Source organism: Penicillium chrysogenum, assembly GCF_028827035.1.
Source record: "Penicillium chrysogenum strain IBT 35668 chromosome Unknown utg000005l_segment0_segment0, whole genome shotgun sequence".
In the NCBI taxonomy this organism is placed as follows: domain Eukaryota; kingdom Fungi; phylum Ascomycota; class Eurotiomycetes; order Eurotiales; family Aspergillaceae; genus Penicillium; species Penicillium chrysogenum.
In genome coordinates this window covers 5,420,622-5,442,229 of record NW_026622753.1, presented here as the reverse complement: position 1 = coordinate 5,442,229, position 21,608 = coordinate 5,420,622, and the positions used below count along the sequence as shown (strand labels likewise).

Here is a 21,608-nt window from a genome sequence, read left to right as displayed (position 1 = left end):
TCGAAGCTTAATATTCGACTTCGAACCCCTACCCCCCTTCTAGCCGGGGTAGTGATTGGGATCCAAAAACACCTTCGAACTATATGCAATTGCAAAAGCAAGCCTCCTCAATAAAAGCACTACTTCGTACGAGATCAAGGAGCCCCCCCTAGCCCGCTCAATTCCGCTATCAACCAGGTTTTAAAGGCCTGCCAGATCACGATGCAATCCGCCGCACTACTAGAGAAAGAAGTGAGCGATTTACGCGCTAAAAACGAGAAGAAAAAGCAAAAGCGAACTCGATCTACAAGGACGATAGTCCACGAAGGGGATCTCTCAGTTCAGGATGTCCGTGAGCTACGTTCAGAGCCATTTGAGGCCCAAGTAGCGCGCATCAATAACTATCGTGAGCGGATTTCGGAAGGTTTAAGGCCGCCCCCCAGGCCGGACGAGCATGTGGAATATATAGGAAGCCAGGACATAGGAGAGAGACATGTCCAGATAGATGATGATTTTAGTTTATTTAATTTAATGGCGTTTTGGTTGAGATAAATGCATTTGAATTCAGGAAGTTGGGTGGGGTGCGCAGCTCGGTGGTGTGCGCAGCTCGGTAGTGAAATACGTTACCCGGGGCTTTTCTACTGCAAGTTCTCTATACGGAAGATGTTTAGTTAGGAAGATAGCCCAGGAACTCTTCTCTACAAATCAGTTTCTACCAAGTCCTTTGAACGTGCATTTCTTCGACCTGGGAATGCTTATGCGCCAACGGTTCTTTCAGATCTCCGGTCAATCACAGCGATGTCACACAAGAAAGGAGCAGACGGCACGGGGTTTCATGAAGAGCAATTTGTTGTGCTACTATTACAATGAAATTATCCTTCGGTAACCACAATATCTACGCCCAAAGCCTTACATATCAATCAATGCATTACAAAGCACACTGACCTGCCGCCGTTCTTGACGATTCCAAATCCCATTGTCAATTTGCCAATACCAGCTTTGCTTATCTGGCACGTGCTGCAAAGCAACTTGTTCACCTATCACCTCAGAGGAGCTCCGTGGCTGCTGACTGGACTACTCAATTCAGATATAAACAGCGCCGCTAAGCTGTGGATCCCATTCCCCACTATTGCCCATACTCGATGTCATAGTACTAAGATCCACACCCGGGGCCGTGTACAAAAGGCACTGAAATACGCCTGTTTCTCACAATTCTTGGGAGTAGCTTCTCACATCAGTGGACTTACACCTTCAAAGAGGATGTCGCAGTCAAAGGAATGGCAAAAGATGCTTCGCGGCGACCTATACTGGGCATGGGACGAGGATCTTCAGGCAAACAGAACAAGGTGTAAACAGGCCTGCGATGATTTCAATGCCGCCGGGGCTGCAACATGGCGCCGGAAAGTAGAGCTATGGAGAAAGTAAGTTCGAGAGATGTGACCTGGATGGTCATCGATTATTGCTCAGTGGCCTTTGTGCTGACCATACTTGTGTCCAGCATTGTCTGCGACACACGTCTAATGCCACCATTGAACCCAGACCCGAAAGAAGACGAGGCACTTTTTGAAGAGACTGATCCCTTCGTCGATGGACCGATTTCTGTGGACCACGGTTTGAACTTCAAAGTCGGCAAAGGCACTTTTCTCAACTGCAATCTTCTCGTGCTCGACACCTGCCTGATCACCATTGGGGAACAGGTGCTGTTTGGTCCAAATGTTTGCCTGTATGGTGCAACCCATCCCATGGATCCGGCTATTCGGCAAGGGCTGAAGGGACCGGAGTGTGGAAAAGAAGTGCATATCGAAGACGATGTATGGATTGGGGGTAGTGTGATTGTGCTGGCGGGCGTCCGAATCGGAAAGGGGAGCACAGTTGGAGCTGGCTCAGTGGTGACGAAGGTCAGCATATTGAGATATAATATCTCTAATTCCACGTTGAGAGGAGCCAAACTGACTTCTGCAGGACGTTCCTCCCTTCCATTTTGTCGCAGGCAATCCCGCCCGAGTCATTCGCCGGATTGAAACGAGCATGAACCCTGAGTAGCAACAATGATGGTGGTGTGAATGGGAGCTAATGGATACTGTGGCTAATCCGAGCATCTTTTAGTAGGCTTTTGCAACAGAGTTCACTCTTGAGTGCCGAATGAATCTTCATCTTCACACTGGGGGCTCAAGTTAAGATACATGAACAGGGTAGTACACCGCGGAAGATAAATATTGCTATTGAAGGAGGGGGATAAGGTTGCGAAATTGCCCGCTACTACCTGGGTGTCGAAATGCGCCGATGCCCCCATCTTGACGAAAATTGTCAAATTGTCACGCGAGAGCTTGCATTTCATCACCGAGATGGAACAAGCAAAAAGCCATAGCGAGGTCGTAGACCGCGAAGTCGTATATGATAGCAATGCTGGCTCTGGGCCAGAAGCAGCAGGCAGCTTCTCAATATCCGATGATGATATTCTGCGGGCCCAGGGCCATAAAGCAGTATTCAAACGATCATTCTCTATCGTTTCATCCCTCGGTTTTGCGTTCAAGTATGTTTCCCACCCATTATATTTCGCACTTATTATACTGAACTGTCTAGTATCACGAATGCTTGGACTGGCGCGCTAAGCAACTTCGGACAGAATCTCAGATACGGAGGACCCCAAGTGGCTCTATTTTCTGTTGTCGTTGCTTGCTTTGTGCAGTGGATTATTACCTTAGGACTGTCGGAGCTGGCTTCCGCGTTTCCTTCATCTGGAGTAAGTTATCTACGGCGTGATTGTTGCTCGGACGTATAATCTGAATTGCAGGTGCTATCTTATAGGGCCAATACCACTTTGTCTACATAATCGCCCCCAAGAAGCACAAGAGATTTGCTGCTTTTGTGACAGGTTGGATGTCTATACTCGGATGGTGGATGGTGACATGCTCCGACCTGTCTCTTGTCCCCAAAGCAGCACTGGGTCTCGGTCAATTTCTACATCCGGACTTCGAGATCAAACAATGGCATGTATACTGCGTGTATCTTGCTAGTATTGCTGTGACAAGTCAGACCCCGTTATTGTCAGGTTGCTTTACATTTCATTGCTGACTCGGGTTATCCTGTATAGTGACGCCCCTTCTCTTGTGCCCCAAGAAACTACCACTCATCGCATCCTGGTCTCTATACCTCGCATTATCTGGATTTGCCACTTGGTTTGTAACAGTTCTTGTTATGCGTCAGCATACAAATACCAGGTCTTTTATCGTCAGATCTGGTCTGGGTACAAGTGGATGGAACAATGGCATCGCCTGGCTTCTCGGGATTACCAACTCGATGTATTGTTTCAGTGCCAGCGACGGAGCGATCCATATCGCCGAAGAAATGCGATCACCGGGTCGTCGACTCCCACAGATCATGTCAGCTAAGACCTGCCTCATTCTCCATCTCTAATTCCAGTTGGTTATTAGGCCCGCTAACCAAGCTCAGGAACGTGACACTAGCCATTGGCCTCTGTACAGCGGTGCCGCTGTTAGCAGTCTTGATAGTTGCCATGAAAGATATGGACGAAGTAATGAACGCCGGAATGCCAGCCGTGGAACTATTGTACCAGGCGACAGGATCAACAAGGGTGACTGTGGCGCTTAGCGTACTGTTGACAATCGTATACGCAGCAGGGATTTCTCCACAGTGGGTTACCTGTGGGCGTCTTGCATGGGCTTTCGCCAGAGACCGAGGTACTCCGTTTCCTGATTTCTTCGACAACATAGACGAGCGGCTTCAATTCCCGCTTCGCACGACTATAGCCTCTACGGTTTTTGCTGCTATTTATGGTCTCATATACCTTGCCAGCACCACGGCGTTCAACTCCATCATTACTTCTGCCGTTACGCTATTGAACTTGAGTTACGCCATTCCTCAGGCTATTCTCGTGACGCGAGGTCGTGCGCAGTGTCTGCCAAAGCGGCCGCTGGATCTTGGTCGCTGGGGATATATCTGCAATATTTTTGCACCGCTGTGGATCACAGTCGTGGGTGTTGTGATCTGTTTCCCTTATAGTCTTCCAGTTACTGTGGGCTCGATGAACTGGAGTGCACCCGTTTTGGTGGGATTGTTTCTTATCATTCTTGTTTTTTGGGTTCTGATAGGCGAGGAGTTCAAGGGGCCCGATATTGACTGGGGCATGTTGAACCTTAAGAATGAAGCGCCAAGTGACACCTCTACATGTGGTTGAGTCGAACTTAAGCCTGTGATTTGGACAACATGGCTGCATTTGTGAGGCTTGGGGAGGGTGGTTTTTGGATGGTCTCGGGTCGGCTATATGCTTCTCTCGACGTTGGCCAGGCGTTATAACCAAACCGTCACTGTCTCGTGAAGTTTATACAAGAGCAAGCAAGCGCCAGTTGAATAAATGAAACAATTTGTATTTGATTTAAATCGAAGTCCGAACTAGATGGGAAGAAGCTCCCAAGATCCCCAATCACAGATTTGTAATAAAATATGCCCTCAGATTGAAAACTACCATGTTTTGTCACTCGTCACCGGCGTACTTGTCGTTTCCTTGAAAGGCGTACAGACGAAGCACATATACAGGGCCTCGGAGTATGTAACTGTATTTTCTCATCACCGGGATATTACATGAGGATGGGGATCTGAAAACATCCCTCGATGAATAGAGTACTTGGAAGGTAAAAGGGCGATTGGCGAAGAGAACCGGACGAGAGATGTGATTTTGGAGATCTAGAATATGTACAGCAATTCTGAGCGATGTTAGTCGAAAACGTTCAAATATTGATGCGAAGCCAAGACAGCACATAGCAAGAAATATCAAGGTCCGAGTCTCTTCAGATCTCTGTTCATTGCTCAATCACACACTTATGGGCCGATGTCTTCTTCCACTCCGAGGTATCAGGGGGATGAAGTCCATAGCCCGACGGGTTTATTCAACCGACATGTCATGAGAAGCTCTTGTGAGGTTTATCTTCATCAGGACTTGGCAAACTCGATTGAATCTGTGTTATAGCCAAAGACCAGAGAAACAGTTTGAAAAAGGGAGGGGAGAGGAAAGAAACATACCTCTTGTGATTTACAGCGAAGCAATAACCCCTGAACAGAAGCGTTAACATTGCGTCGTCCCAAGCGATAAGAGGCAGTTGCTGGCATTGACCGGCAAAGTATTATCGGATTCAACATCAAGCCGTGCCTAGACGCGTCTTTCTCAGACAGGCTCTGCAGTGATGTCGAGCCTGATAGCTATATCGGTCTGTTAACAACAACCTTCTATCGGATGAGATAATGCAAGAGCATATATGACACTGTCAAGGGATCGCATGTGTGTTGTTAGGACACGGTTTGGCACGATGATGGCGCGTAGTCACATTTACCGCCTACCATACCGCCTTACTTAGTCCCCGCACAATTGACTCGGACCGCTGCACGTGATAGACAGCGTGGTTCCACTGATGAACGCATTGGCTTGCATATACACCCCGGTATAAGAAGCTCGTGCCTGCACCGGTCGGCTACTTGTGATGGTCAGTACACCCCACATCCAGAATGGCTCCCCCGGCATCAAAATGGTGGCAAGAGCCCAGCGATACCGATCTCGACTACGGATTCGATTCTGACGAACTGGATACTAGATATAACGAACCTGATCGAAACACCTCCCACGGCAATAAAAGCAAACCGAGAGACCTCCGGAATACGGAAGATAAGGGTGTAATTGCAAGCATGTCTTCTTGGCTCCAGCGTCAGGCTGGCTCGTCCCACGGACAGCTTGCGACAGCGGCTGTCGTATCTGGCGCAGCTGTCGCAGGTGCTATTTTTGGGTACCAGTCATACAAGCGCAAGGAAGCTGTTCATGACCTCAAGGCCTCGATCCCAGGTATAGATGATGTCCATACTGCGGAAACGGTGAGCTGCACCAGTGAAGCTGCGCATCCATTGCCTAGCAAGCTACAGGATAAAAATGCTGATTGGCCGGACTATAGCTCACTGATTTTGGGGCTGCCTCGAATGGAGTACAACTGAGCAAGGAAGATGAGCGCAGTGCAGCTTTAGCTCGCAGAGCACAACAGGGAGACTACGATGATGGTATGTGACATTTCTAGGCCTTCGTTCTGCAAACCTTTCTCATTTGGCTCTCGCTTTGGTAGACTTGATTCTTGAACAGCTCGCCCGCAACCGCGTGTTCCTCGGCGATGAAGGCCTTGCCAAGCTTCGATCGTCATTCGTTGTCGTGGTCGGCTGTGGAGGTGTCGGTTCGCATGCTGCTGCTTCACTGGCTAGATCAGGCGTGTCCAAAATCCGGCTCATCGATTTCGACCAAGTCACACTATCATCGTTGAACCGACACGCCCTTGCGACATTGGCTGATGTTGGCACACCGAAGGTCCATTGCATTCGGAGACGATTGGAACAAATCGCACCCTGGGTTACCTTCGATTGCCGGAATGAGCTATACGGAAAGGCCGCGTCCGACGATCTGCTCGGCCCCTGGTCTCTGACACACGATGGAGAGGGCCGTCGACCAGACTTCGTGTTGGATTGTATCGATAACATTACATCCAAGGTAGAGTTGCTACACTACTGCCACTCGAACTCCTTGCCTGTGATCTCGTCGATGGGTGCGGGATGCAAGTCAGACCCGACCCGGGTTGTGGTCGGCGACATCTCGCTTAGCACCGATGATCCTTTGTCCCGCAGTACACGCCGTAGACTCAAGCTTCTTGGTGTTTCGTCTGGTGTTGCGGCCGTGTTCTCGACAGAGAAACCAGGCCCGGGCAAGGCTACTCTACTTCCTCTCCCCGAGGAGGAATTCACCAAGGGTCAAGTTGGTGAGCTTGGTGTTCTTCCTGACTTCAGAGCCCGCATCCTCCCAGTACTGGGCACCATGCCTGCGGTGTTTGGTTACACAGTAGCCAACCACGTTATTTGCACTATTACTGGCTACCCGCTTGACTACAACATGGGCGCCAAGGGCCGCGAGAAACTCTACGATACCATCTTGGCTGCTTTGCTAAGTTTACATGAAAGAATGATCAGACAAGTCACCGGCCAAGATACCGTGGGGCTTCGTGCCCCGCTCAGCAAGGATGATATCGCATTCATTGTGGAGGAAGTGTACCGGGGGAAGAGTGCGATCAGTGGCTTGTCTAACAGACTGGCTCTCGTCCCCTGGCATACTCCTGGTCACGGGTGGAACATGGATCTGAGCCTTGAGAAAGAGGGACAGAAGACAATCCCGATGGACCTCAATCAAATGGTTTGCATGACTAAGGAGGAAGCGCTCCGACACGAAAACGAGGTGCTTAAGGGTGGCAAGAAGGTGGAAGAGGTGTATGATGAGACTGTTCTCCAACGTGTAAACCTGCGCAGACGGGAAGCGGAGGAGTATGATCAGTACCGAGGATAGTGTAAAATGTACAAATAAACAAAAGCACAAAATCAGATTTGGCGAACAACATAAAGAAGTCGAGCATTTACCCGTTTGCTACATGTGTATGTTGTACCTAACAGAAGAAAGCGGGTCTGAGGTATACGTCAGAGCCGCGAGGGTTAAATTCTGCCTCTTCTTCACATTCTTCTATGTTGTACTCCCACCAGTTTCACCGAATGCAGTACATGGAGCATACATTACACCTGGAAATAAGAATATAAATGCCAACTAGGGTGCAGGAGCATGACATCTCGCGACTCCCATCCGACAGAAAACGAGTTCCATCCGACCACAACCCACCATCCCTCCTACTCAAATCAGTCTCCATATTATTCTCGCCCAGTTGATTCCGCCAGAAACGGATGGCAAGTCGGAGCCCATGAAGGCTCCCAGCGCGGCTCCAGTTCCCCCGCGGATGACATCAACTCCCCCGGATGGTCCCAAATGGCTCTCTCGGTAGCTTCCGCGCCACGCTTCCGGCGCTTAGTGCTGATCTACATCGCACTGTTTATATTTGCATGGATCGGCTGGCGAATGCTGCTTTCTCCGCGACTACAAGACCAAAACTTCCTGTTGCATTCACTTCACCCGACATCTAAGACAGAGACAGGTTGGTGGTTCGGGGTAAATTCATCCCCTCAGTCCGGCGGTCTGGTTCAGATCCGCACATTGAACCCAGACCTGGTGCCTGGGGATCTAGCGGGTGTGAAGGCAGGGAAATCCAGTCGGAAGCGGCTAATTATTGTGGGCGACGTGCATGGCTGTAAAGAGGAGTGTAAGTAACAACCCCCGAACTATGGGAATTTTTAAATTGACGAGTCTGCAACAGTGGAGCAACTTCTTGAAAAAGCCGCCGTCAACCAAGAAGGTGGCGATCACCTTATCTTTGTCGGTGACATGATCAACAAAGGACCAGACAGTACAGGAGTTGTGGACTTGGCTCGACAGCATTCAGCATCTAGTGTGCGCGGGAACCACGAAGACCGGATTCTGCTTCTTCGACAAGAGATGGTGAAGACCAACACTCTTGCAAACCCCGATGACGATATAGACTCTGGTTTCTCAGCCAAGGAACTTGGCGAGCGTGCACTTGCGCGGTCTTTGAGCGACGAGCAAGCCCAGTGGCTGGAGAACTGCCCAGTGATTCTGAATGTCGGCCAAGTTCCAGGCATGGGCCAGGTTGTTGTCGTTCATGCGGGGCTAATACCGGGAATCGAGCTTGAGAAGCAAGACCCTTCCAGTGTGATGACTATGCGGACCATTGATCTAGATACGCATGTGCCCAGTCCGAAAAAGAATGGCATGAATTGGGCTAAGGTATGGCTTCTCTTTCTATTTCACTCCTTTAATCTTGCCGTCATATTGATATACTTTCAATCTAGATGTTTGATAAACATCAATCAAAACTGTACTCAAGCCTCGCGACTTCGACTGAAGATCCCCTCGCAAACACTATGACTGTTGTCTATGGCCACGATGCTTCGACGTCCCTCTCTATTCGCACATTCACAAAGGGCCTTGACTCGGGTTGCGTGAAGGGAGGAAAGCTCACAGCTTTGGTTATAGAGGACGGCGGAAAGCAAAGTCTTGTACAGGTATCGTGCCGTGGCTATTTAAAAGAATGACAGTTCTTCACTGTTGCTCATCTTTGTAGAGAAATGCATTCTTATAAGGTGGTGATCGGAAGTACTGTACCATCGGTCTGATTTTATGATCTCGTTTAGTGTTGCAATCAGAAGGCTGATTCCTGGAATAAATAAGAGATTACTAATAACACCTGATTTGGAACCTTTGGTTATCACCTAATAATAATGGCCTCGCTGTCGAGCTTAAGCCTGTTCACCGCTTGTAAGGCGGGGATATAGAAGCTACCCCGCATACTTACGGGGGCGGGATGAAGTAACCGTGGCCCCAGGGTCCCTTGATGGCCGAGCCAACCAGACAAGACATTCGGGACTCAGATCTTATAACGAAATACCAAGGTAATGGAAGATAGGGTTTCTTCCAGGATAATCCGGCTAAGGGCCGTGAGGCTCCGATCACGTTTGTCTCGGTCCACCTTAATTCGCTGACACTAACCCTCTTTGTAGCTTAGTGGCAGCTGAATATGCGTGAGAGGTAGCACGGAGCTACGGCCCCGGAGCCGGACCCCGTATCTCAAGGTCTGATCCCAGTAACTATACCGAGGATGCTCCGTTTCAGTCGGTATATAAGCAGGTGCTGACAGCTTGTCAAGTACCTGCTTGTTTATATCTTTAGTCTTTATCTATACGCTTCAACAGTAAGATACAATTGGTCGTCGTCTAAAATCTTATGCTAACATCTCTAGTGTCTAACAACAAGATCGTTCCTCTTACCATTATCAAGGGTGCCGGCCATGAGCACATCCCTATTCCCGAGGGCGACTGCGCCATTATCGCCGACTTCCACTCAATCAAATCCCAGAGCTCACACTCTACCCCTTACCTGACCACTGGACTCTACCGTGTTGTGCCCGGACCTACACGATACGGCGCGTACGACTACGAGGAGACCAAGTTTGTTCTCAAGGGCCAAATCGACATCACAGTAAGATCCCATTCGATTTTGAAATCTGCATTACGAATGATACTGATACCATACAGGATGAGGCCACTGGCAAGACCCACCACCTCGTTGCTGGAGACTGGGCCTTCTTCCATGTTGGATCCAAAGCTCAGGTTAGTCCTCTGTACTCTAATCGACCTGTATACACTTGCTGACCCATTTATAGTTCTCAACAAAGACTGAGGGTGTTGCTTTCTATGCTGTCACCCGACCAATGAACAGCGGTCACCCTAACCTTGTTGGCCGCGAGGAGAGCACTACAAAGTTGTAAAAGTCAATGCTATCGTAGCCTTTTAGATGAATTCAATGCACGATTCATGATATTTCGTCTCGTTCAGGGTAATTACATATGTATAGTGCCAAGTGGTTATAAGTCTCAGGAAAGTGATGTTTACTAGATTTGGCTGAAGAACCTTGCGATAGAAGGGTTAGAAGATTAGAATTACCCCTGCACCAGCTTGTGTCTCAATCGACACCACTACAAATAAGGTAAATACGCGATTGTTGGAGAACTTAATCCTAATCTCTATCTCTTAATAAAGAGATAGCGTCCTTCGCTCTAAATCTCAACTCTTGCCCTTCGCTATACTATTGCTACACCTTGATTTATCTCTCCGAGATATCCAATAATGTTATGCTGTTATGCCATCTTCAATACTATTGCCACATACCATGCGTCTTGAGCCCGCTACTCCATGCCGTACCTTACTACCACGGATGTAAGCAGGAAATAACTGTACCTAAGTAGGACTGAGAACTTACTGTAGGAAGGACTAGACCGGAAGATAACTATCATCGAATATGTCAGAGCGCAGAGCCCATGCGTCGGAAATCTGTCAAGAATATCCATGTCTGATTTCAACTAAACAATGAGGGTATGTACGGATGGAATACACCACAGTTCTCTATTCGGATTCGGATTCAGGATCCTCGGGGATCTCAGGATCCGGGAAAGCAAAATTACCATCGACGCCCCAAACGGCGGGTGGAGAAAAATCTTCGTACCAAAGACCGCCCAAAGCATTAGTGTGAACGAATCCAAAACGGAAATACTCCAACTCGTTAGGATAAGTACGGGACCAAGTGAAATCTGGTAAATGCTGGCCATCCTTAGGTCGGAAGACCTGGAAGCGCTCCACGTCGTTGACTAGGACACTGAGGCCGTCGGCATGGGGCTCAAGGTCCGGGAACGAGAAGACGAGATTGTTTGCATCGGTCATAGAAGGTGGATATATCTTAGGTGGAACGGTACCAAGTTTGGCACCATCAAGGAGAGCGCCTGGAGTTTGGAGGATCGAATCGAAGCCCCAGCGGGCGATGCCGTTTATAAAAAGACCAATAAGGATGCCTGAGTATAGAAGACTGGGTCGCGTTTGCATAGTCGTTCCAGGAAGGAAGAGAAGAGAAAGAATATAGTGGTGGATGCGTAGGTTCATGTTCGGAACGGCGACAAGGATGAGAACAACTGCAACCAGGATGCCGTATATGCTTATCGTAGGGAAGAAGCGGCCCTCGCGACGGAAACAGTGTGCCTGGCCAAAGGCGATTGCGATCAAAGACCCAACTACAATTATGAGAGCTGTGACAGCACCCGGTTGCTGCTGGATATCGTGGGGTGTCAGGCGAGAGATTGGAATGCGATCAAATGTGTCTGTGTTCAGGGCGCCAACCCAGCAGCCACCCAGCCACAGGACAGTCTTGTCCCAGTGTGCATCCAAATTTTTAAGCGTGTGCCGGACGCAGAAGTAATACAGCACGAATCCAACAAACGCACCGGGCAGAAATCGACCGAGAGCAATTGACACAAGGTCATAATAGCTCCCCATAGAGGGAGGATCGGACGCCATGGCGACTTGGAACCAGACAATGAAATATATCATGGAGTAGAATGCCGGTGCCGATGTCACGACTAATGACAAGATAGTAGTCCAGACCAATGTGAAGGCGAATAGCGACCAGCGCGCATCGGAGCACTTGATTGGGTATGTCTCGTTCGAGTCTGGGGTTGACGCTTCATTACTGAGTCGGAATGACATCGGGAAGCTCGAGAGAAACTCGATACTTTCAATTCCGTGCTGCGTGCTGGAATAGAAGTTTTTCTGCTCGCCGGCGCGGTGCAAGATGCCACATCCGCCCCTCGCGTCATCAATTAGACCTGCATGCAGTGCCGACGCACAAATTGAGGAATCGCCGCGGTAAGTGCCGCTGTCATGACCATCCACATTAAATGGCTTACCTCCCACAACTAACGGTCGGTAATTGAGCTCCTGGTCGCCAACAACATACGGCTCTAGTAGAATCGCGGCTGCACAGCCAGAGGGACAGCGGAACGCGAAGGATTGGTCCTCGAATGGGCGACAAAGGTCACCATTGAGTCCGCAATTCGTGGAATTGCTCCTAGATAGATATGGTCAGGTTCGCAAGATCGGATCTGCTTGGGGATAACAATAGAAACACACCATAAACGGTGGTGACACGACAGCTTGACGGGCTGCCCATACCCCGGAACTTCTTGGCCCGCAACGGAAGCTTTTAAAGATGCAAAGAACACAACAATCCAAAAGAATAAACCACCAAAAAGGAGCGCGATCTTTGAACTTCTGTGTGGAAATTTTTGATCAATTAGACGCGCCGGCGCAGCCTGTAAATGAGGGAACCAAGGGTTAATGTGATAGACATGCGGCGGCGTCGGGCCGCGGAGCCATGCACAGAATCCCGAGGGCGTGCAAGAAAACGGCGGATCGCGCTCGAATTTCTCCGATTGAGTATCCATGTGTTCTTGGGGCAGAAGAGGCACGTCGCCTACTTCCAAGTCAAAGCTTATTTCATCGCTGTCGCGGGCTTCATCCTTGTACTGCGACCGGATCTCCTGCAAGGGATACTCGGTGGACGTATCCGGTGAGGATGATTGCGCACTTGCCCCGGAATACTCCGGTCGCGACTGCATTTTTTATATACAAGGTTGTTTGCCTGAGCTCTGGAGCTCTCAGAGGGAAGGAGGCGATGGAATTCCTTTTCAGTCTCGAACTCGTCTTGGTCAGGAATTTCTTGGCTTTTTAGTCATCCGGATTGCTGGCCCGATCTATGGATGGATGAATGTCATTAGATTAGATCTCAGATCTCATCTCGGACAAGTTCACAAAAGATACTAAAATATTCAATGTATATTAGTCCCTTAACCTACAGATAGTCTTCATAACCCGCACTCTTCGAAGATGCGACACTGTTCCGTCATCTAAAAACCAACAAGTCCACCGAATCACTGAAGATTGACAATGTTCTAGAACTTGACTTCAAAACTATCTCAGGTAGTCATGGCCGATGGCAAGTTTTCGAGTCCGATCTAGACCACAAGATGTTCTGCATTGAATATTCTATGGTATTGCTTCAAGCAAGGCTGATGTAGCGGTAGGTTTCATGAACCCATGCCTTGTTGCCCGAAGAACATAAGCTCTTTGTCACAAAGGCATGCTTCACAGCATCAATTGTCCGCTTTACACTTCCGAGATTCCGTGTCTTCTGGATGTTGGCCAGCCGATCTAGTACAAAACGTCTTTGTTCTTCATTTTCCAGCCCGGTATTCCCAAGCACAAATAGAGGCCATAACAAAGTAGCCATATCAGGAAGTGTGGAGATCAGTTCAATCATCGACGATATAAGACGGCTTTTGCACCCTTCAGATACCCCACGTCTCCCCCGGTCGTCGATGTCTAGCTTATCCTCGAGGCGTTCATTAAGGTAAAGAAAGGCAGCTAAATGTTTGACCTGTGCAATCCTCTCGAGGTCTTCTCTGCCCGTGGCATGTTGAGGAAGCGTCTGTTTCAAGCCAAGAAGAGCTGTGCTAATATCTAATGACACTTTTGCATAGTATTGAGTCTCGGCCGGGGTTAAACGTCGGTATTTTTGTATCTATAGTTATCTCGTGGTCAGCATTATACTCGGATAGAGCGGAGCAGTCAAGCAGTACTTTTGCCTTTTCGGAAGCATGGATCGAGATATTGTTTATTAAAGTCAAAAGGCCACGCGAGCACCCCATCAACATATCTATCTGGCGGATATATCAGCATTGATAAATAGTAAAGTGATGATGAATGCGCCGTACCTCTTCGAGGTTTTCGCTGTCAGACCACAACTCCGAGATGTCGTCTTGATGGCAATTTTCAGATGCAGTACGGCTCATAATATTATGAGCTACAAAGTACATTCTGAAAAACTTCCATAAATCGGATGAGCCGCGAGATGTTGTGTGGTCGATCAGTTGCAAGCCACCATGAAGATGTGTCATCCACGAAGGAGAGCATCCATCTGATATCTATGTCCATGTCAGAACGGGATATACTGCACGCATATAGGAAGACAGAGACATACGTCGTGGAAGCACAGCATCAAGATCGAAGCTACCGTGGCATCTGCATGTACACCAGCGGAAATTTCCCGTCGGAGCCCTTGCAGGGCCATGTGCTTATGGTGACAGACTTGCTCGGCAAATTGATCCTTTCCCAGAAGGCATAGCTGATTCGCAGAAACTGCCAGAACGGCGTGTCGAAGGGTGATAGAGACAAAGCATAGGGGAACCAGAAGGGAAATGTAAGGATTATATAATTCACTTAGAGAGCAAGATGGGCTGATACCGCGGATAAAATAATCGAGAAGATAGGTCTCTGTGTCCGGAAAAGAATAAAGGGGGTGGTAGATGGAAGATTGGATCGAAAGGTCCGTACAGATGTCTATGCTGTTAGGGCAAACCTGAGCTGAAGAATGTGTTCGAGGCACATCATCGGAGTCTTGAAAGTCACCCTCATTCAAATTCAGAAAGAACAAGCGGCTAGTATACTGGGTTAGAGGAAGTCCTTGGAATACAGATTCCGTTTTCCGGTTATGTGCGGTTGTGCCGGGTCTTTTCGTCCAAACCCCTTACCAAGGAGAGTCAGTAGGATATAGCCAGAAGAAGATGGCGGCAGTAAGTACCTTCACGGCCAAAGCTAATGCCCCGTTGGATAGCATCCTCTCGAAACATGATTTTGAGCTCCCGGACGCATTCAAGATCAAGTCTCTCGCAGCGTCTACATCGCGGGTGCTCTTCGGTGCATTTGATGTGTTGCTCTACCCATGTCAGCGATTTAATTCCTAGCCATGATGAGGGTTGTACCTTTGCATTTGGCGCATCCAGTTCGCCTTCTGGTGTCTTGTTTTCGGCGTGGCATAGCGTGAAGGTGGAACGCGGACAGAGGTTAGATGGAAAGAAGGCGAAGCGGGGACATGACTCGGACCTTTTGCCGTGACAGGCGATAAGGGCTAGCGCCGGTAGACGGGGAGATGGGCACCGCCCTAAGGCTCCGGGGAAAGTTGTGCATCTTTACTTAAGGTCTGTATTTAATTCCAATCCACCCCTGTTCCCTTTTCGTTTATGTCTTATCGCTCTTATGTCGAACGGGTTCTTCAAGGGAGTTATCGCCGGGAGATATCAATTTGCACTAGAGGTTTCTGGCCCCAGAACGGGCAGATATCCTTGTCAGCCAGATATGTACCAGATAATGCCTGGCACTGATCATCATCTGAGCACCCTGATTTGCTCACTGAGTGCTCACTGAGTGTAGGGATAAGCGGCCTAAGTAAGCTATATCAATAAAATGCGACACGCTAATTACATCACGTGCGACCCTTTCTATTTAGATCGCCTATCAAAAAAGGACTGGCGCAGTCAAATATAACCGTTTATCCTAGCGGTCTCGATCCTATCTAAGTGAAAAACTCGTAGTGGGGCTAAAGGCCGCAGCATTCGAGGAGAATGGTAACGCGAGTTCAGTGTTCCTTTGGTGGGTAGGAAATGCAATGTAACAAAGGGGCAGTTTCCTCTGTTCAGTAAGTAAGGCAGAGACTTTCACGCTCCCCACCGAAACTGAGTGGCTTCCTTACTTATGATGAATTATGCTCACACGCTGCGTATTGCAACATCGCTAACGTCATACTGGCCTAGGATCGAGCGCTTTGGAGTTCCTACTGCTGTAATGGATAAGTTCTTGCCTCGCAGTGCGGCTGTACTCTGACAGCGGCAACTGTAATTTATGATGCGAGCATTGTAGCATTGAGTTACTTCCAAGGCCGTAGCTTCTTGCGCTGCAGTTGCTTTGGCGATCAAGAACGGTCTGATCAGCACAGTCTGGCTCCGTTGAACAATCTACATTGAAAGGCTTGGTACAGAAAAGCGGTGCCACGTAAAGGAAACCAGGAGCAATTGCGATTGGGCACTTCATCTATTGAGGGGAGACATAAACTTGCGATACTAGCGCCGAGCAAGATATGACTGTATTAACGAAACCGTCTTATTATGTATCACAGACATCAGTCATATATGATCTTAGCCTTGAATCCGCCCATCTTAACGCTTTGAGTATTATCCTCTGGTGATCTTGTCCAATTCTTTCTCACACGTTCTCTCACCCAATCCGAGGCTGGGACATCTGGATCAACAGCGGTACCTTCATTACCATATCCCATCTTCCGTAGGTAAGGGCTGTCTAAAGCTCTCAGCATCAGCTGTTCCGCCGGCCTCAAGAAGTACAATAGCCCCAAACGGTCATTGGATGCTTGATCTTCCGGCGGTGAAATCACACGGTGGATGCCACTCTTCAGGTAACCATTGGTTAGAAACTGGAGTATGTCCGCTAGGTTCACAGCAATAACTCCCGGAGGAATCCGGATGTGCTGCCAGTGGGAGCTTTCAGTGTGCTTTATTTGCAAGGCAGCCACAGGCTGTTGAAAGACAAAAGTCATAGTTCCAATATCCGTGTGGCCACGGAGATAGAGGTCCTTGTAGCTATTATTTTCCTCCGAGGAACGGGCCCGATACATCATGTAACGCAGAGAGCTGTCGCAGTTTGCTTCGTAGAGATGCCCGTTGACGAGCTCCTCTTCAGGGAGCTCGAGGGAAATGGCCAGCAGTCGAAGCAGCTTGAATGACACGTTCTCGTGCATGTGGCGGTGGAACTTTTCAATTTCTCCCCAGTATTCCCGAAAGATCTCGGGCTGAACCCGCTGGGTCTGCGGGATAAATTTGAAGATGTTGTAGAATTCCACATTATCGTATAGCCCGGGTAGGATCTCCAGGGTCCCCAAGGGCCGATAGCCGTTGTAGTTTCCTTCTTCAAGAGGGGCCCGATATTTCAAGCGCTCTTCCTGGGGTAGGGCAAAAAACGCCTTTGCAATAGCAAATTGCTCATCGATTTCCGCCTGCGTGAGGCCAAAATTCGTAATATAGAAAAACCCTGACGAGTTAGCTGATGTCCCTATTTGGTAGGTCGACGTAATACCAGAGTGGTGTGCTGCTGCCCTTAACTGTTCCGCCAACTTCTCCTTTCCTCCCGGTCGGTCAAATTCGGACAGATCCAGCATGGCGAGGTCGGCATATTCTACTGCACTGCTGGTGAATCATTATTCTTCTAAGGGCAGGCAGTGAGTGTTACTTACACTCATGCTTCGTTTCCGGGAGATGGACATATTTTGGCAACCCGCTTCTTTCATTCTGAGTCGCAAAAGTCGACTCTTGTGCTTTTCTCTCCATAGTTAGAGAAATCCTCAGGTGTTTTAACTGTTGTCCCAGATCGGAGACCGTGTCAATCCCCTGGGTTGAAAGGGTTCCCTTAAATAATCGGGCTTAGCTTACAAAGGCGTGTCTTTCTGTCATAGCCATAGGCGAACAGCCCGAGTCCGGATTAAGTCTGGTGCAAAGGATGCTCCCTGATCTTGGGTTGCATCCTCCCCTATCCCAAAATACGACGGTTGGAATTGCTAACCGATTCCTTCCAGGTAAATTGGCTCTCCTTTTCTCATGGCAAGGGTTTCAAAGCTGCGCTTCGCTGAGGATCCTTTAGGACAGCGGTAAGCCATATGTACATATGATATGTGGGTACATGGCTACGTTGGCTGCTTAACTGCGCTTGGGGCGACAGAAACAGAACTGTCACATAGTTCGCTTCGCCGACTTGTAGAGCTTCTCCATTAGAGTTCCAAAAGCACTAGGTTCACCGTATGTACTGTAGTTTATGCGCATGCTGAACTGTCTGTTTCGCCGACTGAGATATAGTTTGACCGTGCAATGCCTGGGCAAGGCGAATCCTTAGTCTTCTGACGATGATGCTCTAAAACCGTACTTTTTGTTACCCAGTAATAGATGTCAGTTTTCTCGACTAACCAGCTTCAGGAATCAGCCAGGGATGAGATCTATTTACAAATATTATACTCATACTTGCTTTTCTCTCCCATCGTGCACAGGTGCTGAAATGAAGCTCGCGTTCGTGACTATTAAGACCCACCGGCTACGAAGGTTGCCGGAAGGGTTCCGTACAAACGAAACCGCTACCTCCCCGGTCATAAAATTCAGCGAAACTAGTATCCTAATGCGAGGGTGTCATTTGGATCACCAGCCAGCCGAAACGGTAATGGCTGGTGAGCTTGTGCGCCTTGTGCTTGGCACTAGCTAACAAATTCCAAAGGAGGCATGAAGTAGCAGGTGGGTCAACTTAAGCATACCAAGATTTGAAAATTTGCTTACTTGACTAGACAATCGCCTATTGGTTGCTTTCCACTGTAAGGGTTGGTAATATGCAACACCGGTCTAGACAGATACAGTATGCAGCTGTTGATCATCCTCAAACATTCTCAAAACAGGATGGATGTATGGATTATCTTCCTGACACCAAGCTAGTATTCCATCCCTGCATTTTGTAAGGACATGTCTGTCCATTCTTTAGCACACGTTGGAATGCTGTGCGTGCTAGCTCGATATTAAGGGAGGGACTGGAGGGTGTTGTAAGAGGTCATGGGCGTTGAACAAATTGTTAATTTTTGGCTTCGGTGGTCATTTATGACAGGCTAAATATAAAATGAGATTGGGTTCTCAGCCTCGCTATATCGCTATACAGCCTTGCTTTATATGTCGAATGACGAAATTTGTCGGTGGCCGCTGAACCATGGTGAGCCAACCTGCGATATAGGGCCCCCGCCAAGGGCGTTTTAGACACGAAAGCCTGCCATACCAATACAGAAATATAATCGGTATGTATGTAGTGGGACAGTAACCAAGGGAGTACTGTGCAGATCACCACCTGGGTCGGCGACAACGCGAACAGCAGGGTTGCAGTTTCAACCTCATCTCCGCCACGGCTGAACATCGGTCTTACCCCCTTTGGATTCATGGACTGACCTTAAGCGACACTACGCATAGGGCTATGTCTCTGTTGATAACACACCCGTGACTGGATATTGGACTTAATGACATAAGCTAGGTCCACATCCAAAGATGAGTATTGGGTATTTGTCTGATCTGAGTCCGTGCTAACACCTGCTCAGTGAGCCTCAGCCTGACCACCCTCATAAAAGCGGCGGCAGATCAAATAGGAAAGCCCCACACGCCAGGGAAAATCCGGTACATATAGGTACTTTTGGACCGTTATCTTTACACCGAATCACCATAGTAGCTTTTGTCAAACGCAGGCCAAAGGACATATTTCAAGATTCGTCGAACTACTCTCAAACATAGCCGCCTATTACGATGAAGTGTTGTTTAATCCATAAAACATAGTCCTCCGCATATTAAACACGAGAGCTCCCCCCGTTACGTAGTATACTTGAATGCCTTTTGTTGGAAGTCAGTTTTATCAGCAAAGGCATCCATTAAGTCCCCGTCCGCTCGATCTTCCTCAGGGTCAACGCCAACTGTAGCTCGGCGATTCAAGTTGTGCGCAATGGCCCAGTAGACTGCCATCAGCAGAACGCAGACGCAATAGCAAGCCAGCATGGCAACAAACCCTCCTGTATATGCTGGTGCTTGATTTGCTCGAAATGTCTGCGGCCCGATGAGATTCCCCACGGCATAGCCAATATAGAGAATGGAATACTGCACGGTCTTCTTGGTATTACCCGCTGTATTAGCCTGAGCCATGGATATCCCCACAACGTACGGACCGAAGTATGTATATAACTTTAGAGAAATGATTAGTCGGTTGTACAATGCTAAGCTGGAACCTGGACTCACCAGATATATACCAACCATCTGACCACCCAGATTCGTTCGCGGTAAGCTGTAAACTAGGATGGCACCAATTATAGGGACACAAGATGCCAACATGGTGACCAGGCATCGACGGTTGGTCCACTTAGCCGCAATCCAAGAGAAGCAGAATGCTGACAGGGTCGACATGACACCGGTCGGCATGTTCAGCAGGGAGGTAATCACGGGCGAGAACCCTAAGTTGTTGATGATGATGCCGCTGAAGGTTGTGAGTCCTCCGTTGGGAATGTTGATAGCGATGTTGAAGAAAAATAGGACCCATGTCTTCGGATCAATAGCCGCCTCCAGGGCCTGATCCCACTTCCAGTGCCGGTTTGTGATCCCGGTTTTGTTCTCGGCCAGGCGCTGGACAGCATGGTACTTCTCTCTATCGTTGAGGAAAAAGGCATTCATAGGAGAGTCCGGGAGGAAGATCAAAGCAATAATAGACCACAGTGTCGAAATAGAGCCTATCAACAAAGTGAGAAAGGTTAAATGCAAATTCATCCATGCCAGACGTACCGATGATCAGAAAAAGGTATTGCCAAATAGAAAGTGCTGCACTAGATGGAATATGACCGACCGCCCACGAGAGGAAGCCGTTGACGATAGAACTCGCTGCCGCAAATACCAAGGCATTGCGAGGGGGCTGCTCAGACTTTTTATAGAACCCAGCGACGATTAGGGAAATTGATGGAACGATGATCGCCTCCAAACAACCTAAACACCTTATCAGTGCCATTATCCAAGCCGGATCATCACAACTCACGTACCCATAAAGAATCTCAAAGCCATTAGTCCGCTCCAATTACGAGAGACCGGCATGAGAAGTGCCATAATTGACCAGCCTAACGAGCATGCAGATAGGTATTTGGCAGAGGGCAGTCTGTGGACCAGGTACGTGGATGGCCACATGCCAATAATCGCCTGCCACTAGATTAGAAAAAACGCAACCACCGTTAGAGACACTACGTACTCCGAGAGATAAGATGGATCCAGCCCAAGAATATTGTTGGCCCACAAGCTGAAGGTCATCTTTGAGGCCATATATGGCTGCAGTACTGATAGCAACCTTATCAACAGCACCCAAGGTAGCGGTCATAAAGAGCTAAGAACGGGTTAGCTTGCTCGCGCGCATAAGAGGGGACAGGCAACATACCATTGGCAGAAGAATCCAATCCATCTTGCGTACCATCTTCTTCTCTTCTTCCGGGGACAAAGGTGCAAAGCCAGTGCTATGAGCAAGGTACTCTGCTGCCTCATCCATTGCTCTGGAGACACCGTGCTTCTCTACTTCCGGTGTCTCGACAGAAACACTGCCTTTCTGCTCTGCCATTGTGAAGGAACTCGAAGAGCGAACGATGTAATTAACTCAGGAAGAAAACGGCGACCAGCAACAAACAGACTCAAGACTGCTCTTATAAAGCCCAAGCAAACTTTCCCCGCCAACGTCGTGAACCTTTCGATAAAAGGTGGCCAGTGGGGAGGCCCCGTTATAGATATCGGCTCTTGAGGCCATTGGTGAACCGTCTGGCTGATACCGTGTCGACCTTCCCCGGGAGAAAAGAAAAGAGAAAACCAAGGAACACA

At 48.7% G+C, this 21,608-nt stretch overlaps 7 protein-coding genes across 7 annotated transcripts; 3 read left to right on the top strand and 4 right to left on the bottom strand.

Annotated features, from left to right (window-relative positions):
* Positions 1-1,239: 1,239 nt before the first annotated feature.
* N7489_010465 (uncharacterized protein) lies at positions 1,240-4,177 on the top strand (the record flags this gene model as incomplete). The annotated part of the gene is made up of 7 exons (XM_056716214.1): positions 1,240-1,400; positions 1,478-1,877; positions 2,208-2,512; positions 2,563-2,722; positions 2,788-3,010; positions 3,074-3,362; positions 3,433-4,177. 7 exons carry the CDS (start codon positions 1,240-1,242, stop codon positions 4,175-4,177), a joined length of 2,283 nt encoding a protein of 760 aa, XP_056563836.1.
* A 1,322-nt stretch (positions 4,178-5,499) lies between these two features.
* On the top strand, positions 5,500-10,241 carry N7489_010464 (Molybdenum cofactor biosynthesis MoeB; the record flags this gene model as incomplete). Its single annotated transcript, XM_056716213.1, has 9 exons — positions 5,500-5,859; positions 5,937-6,039; positions 6,102-7,338; positions 7,624-8,159; positions 8,214-8,701; positions 8,767-8,911; positions 9,714-9,952; positions 10,009-10,083; positions 10,137-10,241. 9 exons carry the CDS (start codon positions 5,500-5,502, stop codon positions 10,239-10,241), a joined length of 3,288 nt encoding a protein of 1,095 aa, XP_056563835.1.
* A 634-nt stretch (positions 10,242-10,875) lies between these two features.
* On the bottom strand, positions 10,876-12,917 carry N7489_010463 (LCCL domain-containing protein; the record flags this gene model as incomplete). Its single annotated transcript, XM_056716212.1, has 2 exons — positions 10,876-12,367; positions 12,430-12,917. The coding sequence occupies 2 exons, from the start codon at positions 12,915-12,917 to the stop codon at positions 10,876-10,878; spliced, it is 1,980 nt and encodes a 659-aa protein (XP_056563834.1).
* A 440-nt stretch (positions 12,918-13,357) lies between these two features.
* Positions 13,358-14,428, bottom strand: N7489_010462 (fungal specific transcription factor domain-containing protein; the record flags this gene model as incomplete). The annotated part of the gene is made up of 4 exons (XM_056716211.1): positions 13,358-13,879; positions 13,938-14,018; positions 14,073-14,282; positions 14,339-14,428. 4 exons carry the CDS (start codon positions 14,426-14,428, stop codon positions 13,358-13,360), a joined length of 903 nt encoding a protein of 300 aa, XP_056563833.1.
* Positions 14,429-14,921: 493 nt separating this feature from the next.
* N7489_010461 (uncharacterized protein) lies at positions 14,922-15,101 on the top strand (the record flags this gene model as incomplete). Its single annotated transcript, XM_056716210.1, has 1 exon — positions 14,922-15,101. The coding sequence occupies one exon, from the start codon at positions 14,922-14,924 to the stop codon at positions 15,099-15,101; it is 180 nt and encodes a 59-aa protein (XP_056563832.1).
* Positions 15,102-16,312: 1,211 nt separating this feature from the next.
* Positions 16,313-17,531, bottom strand: N7489_010460 (uncharacterized protein; the record flags this gene model as incomplete). The annotated part of the gene is made up of 2 exons (XM_056716209.1): positions 16,313-17,382; positions 17,438-17,531. The coding sequence occupies 2 exons, from the start codon at positions 17,529-17,531 to the stop codon at positions 16,313-16,315; spliced, it is 1,164 nt and encodes a 387-aa protein (XP_056563831.1).
* A 2,052-nt stretch (positions 17,532-19,583) lies between these two features.
* On the bottom strand, positions 19,584-21,354 carry N7489_010459 (uncharacterized protein; the record flags this gene model as incomplete). Its single annotated transcript, XM_056716208.1, has 6 exons — positions 19,584-19,949; positions 20,004-20,488; positions 20,541-20,738; positions 20,792-20,945; positions 20,995-21,126; positions 21,178-21,354. The coding sequence occupies 6 exons, from the start codon at positions 21,352-21,354 to the stop codon at positions 19,584-19,586; spliced, it is 1,512 nt and encodes a 503-aa protein (XP_056563830.1).
* Positions 21,355-21,608: the final 254 nt, after the last annotated feature.